The sequence below is a fragment of the Poromitra crassiceps genome (genome assembly GCF_964638095.1).
Source record: "Poromitra crassiceps genome assembly, chromosome: 14".
Lineage (NCBI taxonomy): Eukaryota > Metazoa > Chordata > Actinopteri > Beryciformes > Melamphaidae > Poromitra > Poromitra crassiceps.
The window spans coordinates 1,556,072-1,565,459 of record NC_139633.1 but is presented as its reverse complement, the minus strand read 5'-3'; the positions used below and the strand labels follow the sequence as shown (position 1 = coordinate 1,565,459).

The 9,388-nt window shown below is 41.1% G+C and overlaps 1 protein-coding gene across 1 annotated transcript; it reads right to left on the bottom strand.

The window, feature by feature from the left end:
- Positions 1-4,063: 4,063 nt before the first annotated feature.
- Positions 4,064-7,904, bottom strand: LOC310789577 (homeobox protein Hox-D9b-like; the record flags this gene model as incomplete). The annotated part of the gene is made up of 3 exons (XM_083651221.1): positions 4,064-4,305; positions 6,369-6,668; positions 7,460-7,904. 3 exons carry the CDS (start codon positions 7,902-7,904, stop codon positions 4,064-4,066), a joined length of 987 nt encoding a protein of 328 aa, XP_083507347.1.
- Positions 7,905-9,388: the final 1,484 nt, after the last annotated feature.

The window sequence follows — 9,388 nt, the reverse complement described above, 5'->3', positions numbered from 1 at the left end:
TTTAGCTATTTTCTATTTTAGGCTAGCTATTTATGTGTTTATGAAATTGGTTGGAGTTTTCTTTCTTTCTTTCTTTCTTTTGCCTTTTTCTTCAAAGTAGCTTTCTCAGCAGTCAGCACTGACCGCCGCCCCCCTTCAAATCATGCTGAATAGCTATTATGCCATTGCTCACTCAACGCCATGACAGCTCAGAAATAGATATAGCCTAACTTACACTGCACACACATTTTAATTTAGAAAATTATGGGGAGAAGAGAGAAGAGAGAAGAGAAGAGAAGAGAAGAGAAGAGAAGAGAAGAGAAGAGAAGAGAAGAAAAAGTCTGTGTCATATGACTTTAGCTGCTAATTCACGAGTATCAATGCACGTCTTTAGACCTGTTTCATAATTTTGGTCTTAATACTAAATAGCATAGCATGTTTACTACAGGATTAAAACACTATCAAATCAAGGGCTTCCGAATTTGAAATACGAAATCACCAGACTCAGACTCAGCGCTTTGGCTAAAGCTTTTTCGTTGTTTATGTCCAGAGCAGATCCCTCACTGTTCGGTATTGATCCTGGTCTGGTCCCACACACACAGACAGTATATGACTTTAACGTTTAGAAGACGGCTTTATCAAGGCAGGAAGGAAAGTCCAATAAAACCATATAGTCACTATGACTGTCTGGACTGAATGACTTTATGGTCGTCGTCGTCCCCCCCCCCCCCCCCCCTCCCCCCTCTCTCTCTGTCTCTCTGAGGAAAGTCACGTTTATTCACCAAATGCATGCTGTTGCTTTATTGCCCTGCAGTATAGGATGGGCGCTGTGCAGATTCTATTGGAGGCTATAAAGACGAGGCTGCGAGGTGCTGCTGACTTTGACTAAACAACGAGACTGAATGGACAGTTATTAACATGGAAAAAATGTTAATATCTGTAATAATAGCAAACATCATCACCATCACCACCACCAACAACAACAACAACAACAACACTACTACTAATAATGATGATAAGAATAAGAATAAGAATACCATGACCCTAAAATATTATTATTGTTATGGCTATTTTTTACGATTGTTATATGATGATGATGATCATTATTAGTATTACACCATTATCGTCATCATCATCATCATCATCATCATCATCATTCTTATTATTATATGATTAATAACATTGTTATGCCATGTTGTCTCATTATTATTATTATGTCTCATTAAGTAATTATGATAATACTACCACTCCTATTACAACAATAAAAAGTAAAAGTATGACCTATAGCCCCCCCCCCTTTTTATACCTCATCCTGTAAATGCATGAAAGTAAAGTACCAAGGTCCATGAGAGATGACAAACGCAAAGAGACAGACACATTACAATGAAGTTGTGATCCAGCATTTATTTCGTGGAAAAGAGATTAACACGAGCAGCACATTTATCCTATAAGCAGATCGTGAAGGCCTGCCGGTCCGTATAGGCTAACATAGCCTGTTTCTTTCTCCACAGAGAATGCGTTGTTTGTGCGTACAGTTCACCCTGATGAAAAATCACTATCTATTCCTATAATATTCCTATTGGGACTGATAAAAGGTATGAGTGCATGGTGATTATGTGTCGTGCGTTATGAAAAGCCATCAAATAGCATCATAGGACATTAAACTCACTTTGCAGTTCTGCCGTTTTTGCCTATAGGCCTACATGCAGCTATATCCTTATAAAAACGTATATTTCAGTGTTACAGGGTTTGGGTCAATTCTAGAAAGAAAATATGCAGGAAACAGAATTGGAATGTATATAGGCTAATTGGAATTTCAGGAAGTTGAATTTAATTTAATGAATTTTGTGTAAAAACAAATGCAGGATAAACACAGGTAAACAGTCCAATTTCCAATTTCCAATCATTTTTTCCGACACAAAATGGCCACTGTAAAAATTTTGATTTTGCCTGATGAAGACCCCTGTGTGGGTCGAAAGCTTGTAGTAGCTGTTTAATTAAATATAATGGAGCTGCTCCAGTATGCGGGTATTTCTATTTTTTCTACACTGGAGAAAGGGCCTATTGTGAAAGTAGGCCTATTATCCTCATGATTGTAATCAAATGTTAAAGTAGACTATTGATGCAACATGTCATTGTAATATATAGCTACATGCTTGAATTTGATGTATTTTATTAGATTTGTAATGTATGTTAGCCTACTGTCCAGACAACCATGTCTTTCCAATGGAATATGGCATTTTTAATTCAATTAAATTCTGCCTTCATTCCAATTAAATTCCAATTTTGTTGCTTTAGGGTGGATGATTCAAATTCACACCAACCGCATTGAGTTCAGAATGCCCCAAACCCTGCATGGCGGTCACACCGTATAGCTTAGCAATGACTGGTGTGTTCTGAAGTGTATACCTTATCTGCATAATGACAGATATAGGTCTGTAAGAAGCAACACCACAACAATAACAACAACAAATAGGCTAAGCATATTGATAAGCTACGTGCAAAGTTGGGAGAAAAATGAGGAAGCTTATTCATTTCAGTACAGAGTACAGACAATATGACAGTTGTTGATATGAGGATAGTCTCGGTTTAGAAAACATACATTCACATTCAGGGCTGTAGGGGAGACCGGGGTGGGTTGTAACATTTACAAATGCTCCAATCAGGTGCAAGACAGACAGACGTCACATGATCAGCTGTTCATGCCTGCCCCAGAGACACACATGTGTAGTGGATGCTGACAATAGCCTATACATTTTGCAATTGTATTAGCCAAATTAGCCATCTTTTTAGCAAATCTAGCAAAATGTCAGACTTGAAAGCAGTGCCCTGTCTTGTCTGAGGTGAAATTTATGGTGGGAATGCTCTTGTGGTTGGAGGACTTTGATATGCAATGTAATTTTGCTTCAGAAATGTTAGGAGATTCCGGGGATAGTTGTAACACGGGCAGTTGTAACACTTTCAATTTCTCCAATCAGGAACAAGTTACAAATCACCTGATTCACTCTGCACATGCAACCTTTAGTCCTTAGTCCACATGTGAGGAAGTAGCACCCTGTGGCAGACACAGCCTATTTTAGAACGGGGGGAAATGACTTTATAGGTAAAAAAAAGTATTTTTGTTTACTTCATTTATTTTGTGATAGCATTGCCTGCCTTGTAGTTAAACTCATCAAACATAAATCATGTTAATTATGTGTCTATGTAGATATATTTCATGCAAGTTGTTAATGCTAATCTTTTAGCTGTTAGCTGTAAGGTATGGCTAGTTCATGGCTACAAGAGTCTAGGCTAGTTGTAACAACATTGTAACAACACACACGGATGTTCAATTGTTGAAGCCAGGGCGCATATGCAGATTTTGTTTGGTTTTATTATGTTGAAATGTTAGTGTAAGACCTATAGGCTTGTTGTTCTATAGAGGCCTGCACTCCAGAAGTGCCACATCTGTCAACACTGTGACTGACAGCGCAAGACAAAGAGGTATATTAAAAAGTCATTTAAGTGTTGAAAGCTTTCAATATTTTGTCCTAATCCTTATTTCATAATGTTATATTTCACACCAGGGAAGTTACAACTAACCTGAAATATGTGGTGAGTTGTAACATTTCACTCCTCGTGTTAGACTAAAGCATTTATGTTTGTGTTGCAGAACTACACCATTTTATAGCAGACACATGTAGCCTAACTAGTTTGTCTCACATTTTGAATGCCAAGAGCTCCAAGATACAGACAGAAATGTCAAAAATGTTACAACTATACCCGGTGTCCCCTAATATTGAACATGTTTGCAGAAACATAAAATACCAACATTTTATTCTGGCGATTGGGTTGGATAGGCCTAGCCTAAAGATTTTTTGGCATAAGCTAGACAAAACTTGAAAGAACCAAGATATATATTGCAGCAGTACTACAAAACGCATTACAACACCTCCCAGTCTCCCTATGAGCTTCACCAGTGCAGCCATGTCAGCTCCACATTCCATGGCTTTAGTAACTGCTGACCATGCCATCTGATGATGATGGCCATTTCTTTTTTCTCAGCTTCAAACCCGCGGTCCTGGAAGACCAAAGCCGTCATTTATTAGTTCATACCCCTCCTGTCCCGGCTCATCAGCTTCTTCATTTTCATGCGTCTGTTCTGGAACCAGATCTTGATCTGTCTCTCTGTGAGGTGCAGTACCGCTGCCACCTCCAGGCGGCGCTCCCGGGTCAGGTACATGTTGTAAAGGAACTCCTTCTCCAGCTCCAGGGTCTGGTACTTGGTGTATGGACAGCGCTTCTTCCTCGTCGACTTGGCGTGGATCCAGTTCGCTGATGGGTTTTCTGGAGGAGGGAGAAATAAGAATTCGAATATTTGAATATTTTAGGTCATTGTTTCTACTTATGGTGTGTGTGAGAGAGAGAGCGCGTGTGTGTGCATGTGCGTGTGCGTGTGTGTGTGTGTTGAATGCAATTGCTCAACTGTGATGTTGCTCGAGCAACTGTGATCTTGTGTGTGCCACATCTCATGCTGCTAAAGGCAATGCTTGGAGTCTATATGAATTGTCAAATATCGCTGTCCATTGCTCTCTATACCACTTTCCTATCCCTATAGCTAGCTATGGCCCCTTTTCCCTAGCCCCCCCCACATCCTTGCCCCCCTCCCACCCCCACATCCCCCTATAACGACTCTCCCTATACCCACCCTTTGAATTCCGACTCTCTACCACCTTCCTATCCAGCTACAGCCCCCTTTCCCTCGCCCGTCCTTGCCCGCACTCCCACCACCCACATCCCATTAGCCACTCCCCCTACCTACCCCTCGAATCCCAACTCTCTACCTATCCCTAACTACGGGCCACCCCCTCCTTGACCCCCTGCCACCACTGATATCCCCCTAGCCACTTCCCCTAGCTTAGCCACTTCCCCTAGCCACTTCCCCTAGCTTAGCCACTTCCCCTAGCTTAGCCACTTCCCCTAGCCACTTCCCCTAGCCACTTCCCCTAGCTTAGCCACTTCCCCTAGCTTAGCCACTTCCCCTAGCTTAGCCACTTCCCCTAGCTTAGCCACTTCCCCTAGCTTAGCCACTTCCCCTAGCTTAGCCACTTCCCCTAGCTTAGCCACTTCCCCTAGCTTAGCCACTTCCCCTAGCCACTTCCCCTAGCTTAGCCACTTCCCCTAGCTTAGCCACTTCCCCTATAGCCACTTCCCCTAGCTTAGCCACTTCCCCTACCCACCCCTCGAATCCTGACTCACTACCACCTTCCTATCCCTAGCGATTCCTTTCCTCTCCCCTTCCCTGACTTTTCCCATCTCCTGACCCTGGGGCCTATACTGGCCCAGCGCTGTGAAAATACATTCATGGTCCATAGGTTTATTTATTTATTTATTTATTTATTTATCTATTTATTTATCTATTTGTTTGTTTGTTTGTTCTAGAAGGAAAGGAACTTCGTAATCATTGCAAGAAATACACGTCTTTATTCTGAGTGCAGGCAGTGTGGATAAATAACCTATAACTGAGACCCATTTTGTTGAGTTATTAAAGTGCAGTTTTGGGAGGGGTGTTTGAACCTCTGACATACACTATGAAATGTTTATTAGCCTCCTGAAAAAGTAAAACGTCCCAAGAGGAGTTTAAAAGGAGACAGCTACAAGGCTGAACATTTGGCTTGAGTCACACGAGAGTGTGTGACTCTCTCACACCAAGAAACAACACATTTGTTCACTTTTTTCAAAATCATTTATTATTTTTATGCTGACCAAGTTCTACTGGTCAAAAACACACATCAGCCTTTAAGTGTACAGCCTAACAATTCTAATAACAATGAAGAACTGAGATATATATATATATATATATATATATATATATATATATATATATATATATATATATATATATATATATATCAGCGTTTAATTCAAACTGTTTTAGTATTAAAGTACGAAATTCAACACCTGACCAACACAACACTGATGTAACATGCATAAAAAATGTCTGATTATTGGCTATTTTTAGGCTTCTGCAGGCAATTGCAAGAAGAGGAAGAAGAAACTACACTGCACATGTGTGCAAGCCAACTTGCATTATTCCTATATAGTGAGTGACAATTCGCTAAATCACAGCGATAGTATCTTAATTATTTTAATGGACAATAAAGTTTTATATTTTACTGTTTACAAGACATTTATATGGCAATAAAGTCTCTCTGTGTCTCTCTCTCAGTGTCACACACACACACACACACACACACACACACACACACACACACACACACACAATGGTGTATTGACACTTTGTAAACGATAATAATAATAATAATAATAATAATAATAATAATAATAATAATAATAATAATAATAAATAATAAATAATAAATAATAATAATAAACTCATTGCTTCTCACCAGTGTCAAGCTGCTGTGTGTTCCTCTCTTCTGCCCGCCGCTCCCTCCTCTTCACCGGCTCCTCAGCAGTCCCGAGCCGCTCCAGCACCACCTCCGCCGGGCTAACGAAGCTGGAAGCCCCGCCTGGGCTGCTTCTGGTTGGCGGCTCGGACGGGCTCTCCGGTTTAACCGCCTCGTACGGGCTCGGGTTGGAGAGGTCGCCGACGGAGAGGTCACTCTGAGCGGGAAGACAACCTGGGAAGCCGGCCTGGGACACCACGGAGGTTGGCTCCGGGACAGTGGAAGTCGTCTCCTCTAAGGCTGAACAGTTAATCGAAATATTATTTAAGTGGCGGAAGAAGCCATTCAGATATTTGCTATAATGATTGCTATACTGGTAATACAGTAGCCTATAAAAATTGTTACTACAAGGCTACAAGTACTTAACAAGTAGGCTACCTAACAATTAAGTCCTGCATTCAAAATGTTAAGTAAAAGGCCTATAAAGTTGCAAAGATAAACTTGCTCGTACAGTATGTGTTCATCACTTGTTGCAGCTGATGTGGTGCTAATTTCAATTAGGCCTACTTTTCATAGCCTAGGGTTAACCTAGAAAAATATTGCAATTTATTTGTTGATTTATAATTTAATCTGAATATACTAATGTGAAATAAATATAGTGGAGTAGAAAGTACAATTTCCCATCTGAAATGTATGGAGTAGTATATAAAGTATGCACATCAAATGGAAACAGGCCAAATAGGCTACCTAAATTGTATAGGCTCAGGAGTAAATGCACTTAGGCTACATTCCACCACTGCTATAATCGCAATATGGCCAATATATCCAAATCGCATGAAGCTGCAATTTTTCAGGAAAAAAGGAAAGTGTGTGACAAAACACTATTAATGAAGTCGAGATGCCCTAGCCTAGCCTACAAATCGTGTTCTCCAGATGTTAAAAAAAAGAAAGAAAGTAACATCATCATGATTTTACAATAATAGCAGTGAAAATGAAAAGTGTGATGCAAAAATGATCATTCACACTAATCGTAAATCATATCGTAATATATCTGTCAAAAATAATCGCAATATGATTAATATTTATTTTACCATATCGTGCAGCCCTAGTGTGCTCCTCCCAGCAGCGGACGAACCTGCTCTCCGAAGCCGCCGCAGGTGCGAGGTTTTCGGCGTGGGTCTGCGTCTGGGGGCCGTAGTAGGGGTGGTGGTGATGATGGTTGAGGAGGTGATGGGGATGGAAAAGCCCCGGTATGGAGGCTTGGGGGGCGGACTGCAGCTGGGGAGAAGACGACGAGGAGGAAGACGAGGAGTTCCAGGGAGAAAACCCATTTAATCCCGTTTGTTTGCTGGTCGAGAAATGTGAAAAATTATCCGCAATATGATGTGAAGAGACGAGGGTCTCTTCCTCCGCTGCTGCCCGTGCAGGTTTGACTCCGCCGGCCGTCGTCCCATGCTGCAAGCCCGGGATGAAATGCGCACCATACGGCTCTTCGGTCTGGAGACCCATCATGGAATAATAATTCGTTAGCGACATGTTTATTTTTATTATTACAATAAAAAAAACTATTTAAGGGGCGACTGTAAAACGTTAGATGGGCGGTAGTGGCTTACATCCTCTCCTAAAAAAATGGTAGTAATTTTTTTCCTACCCATACCTTCTCCTCGGCTGGCCATTGGTTATGCTGCGGATCACATGGTGTAGACCTAGGCCTATTTACCCAATATAGGAGATAAATCAAATCGTTCCTTTGTACTCGGAAACGTGATAGTAGGCCTACAGCAGGCGGAGAGCAGAGGAGAATTTGTGGCCTATATATAGGTTTTAAAACGGTTGGATTTCGTCCATAGTTTTACAAGGCGAAGTGAATGCAAAGCAAGACAGGGATCCGTTTAACAAGCTTGTTGGGGGGGGGGGGGCTGTGTGTGTGTGTGTGTGTGTGTGTGTGTGTGTGTGTGTGTGTGTGTGTGTGTGTGTGTGTGTGTGTGTGTGTGTGTGTGTGCTGTGTGTGTGTACGGGCTCGAGAATGCATGGCATCGATCAAAAGTAACCTTTATTCAGAACTGATATGTGATGTGACATTAATAGCCTATATTTTTGCTCAGAAATTATGTTCTTTATCAATGCAGCCGACAGTATGACAGCACTTTAGACGTCACACCGACATGCATTCAAAGGGAAAATATTCGAATTTGTGTATAATTTTATTTATTTTTATTTAACCTTTATTTATCCAGGGAGGACCATTGAGAGCATGCTCTCTTTTTCAAGGACGCCCTGTTTACAACAAATATCACAAATTCAACAATACAAATCAGGAATAAGAATAGACTGTGGCATTATAAAATAACACAATCACACTCAAACAGATGAAAACAATACAGACATATAAAATCACAGGTACAGACAGTTAAGAGGGCAATGTAAAACAGGTGCAAGTTTTGTGCGATCCATCCTCAAGTAGCGTTTTGAATGACTCTATAGAGACCAGTTGGTCCAGTTTGAGAGAGTCCTGAAGTTTATTCCATCTATGAGGTAATAAAAGGATATAGGCCTATTTCAACTATTTATCCAATCACTATTAGCGCCGCCTGCTGGAGGAAGAAGCCCTTTCGATTATAGCCTATACTTAAACATTTGTATCTCACTGGACAGCTGCAACAGACAGGTCCAGCACGCCCACCCCCCCAGGCCTGCAGCAACAGCATGGCCCCCTGACAAGGGCCCCCTGTGTCACTTTCTGAGTTTCTGTGAAGCATTTAAATGAGCTATTTGAATTATTTTGTCACTTATTTTCAAGTTATAAACTGCATCGAATGGCGTGAATGATATGAAGAAACAAGTGGATTACATCAGGGGTTATAATTAATTTTAGCTTTAACCTTGATATTCAGACCAGCACAGAGAAAGTTACTGAGCTGTGAAAATCCCCCACAGCTGCCTCTAGGTGGCAGTGGCACCATGGGTGAAAATGGGCAATATGTCTTGGTTTGTTTTAGAGCAGTTTGCCTGATGTCAAG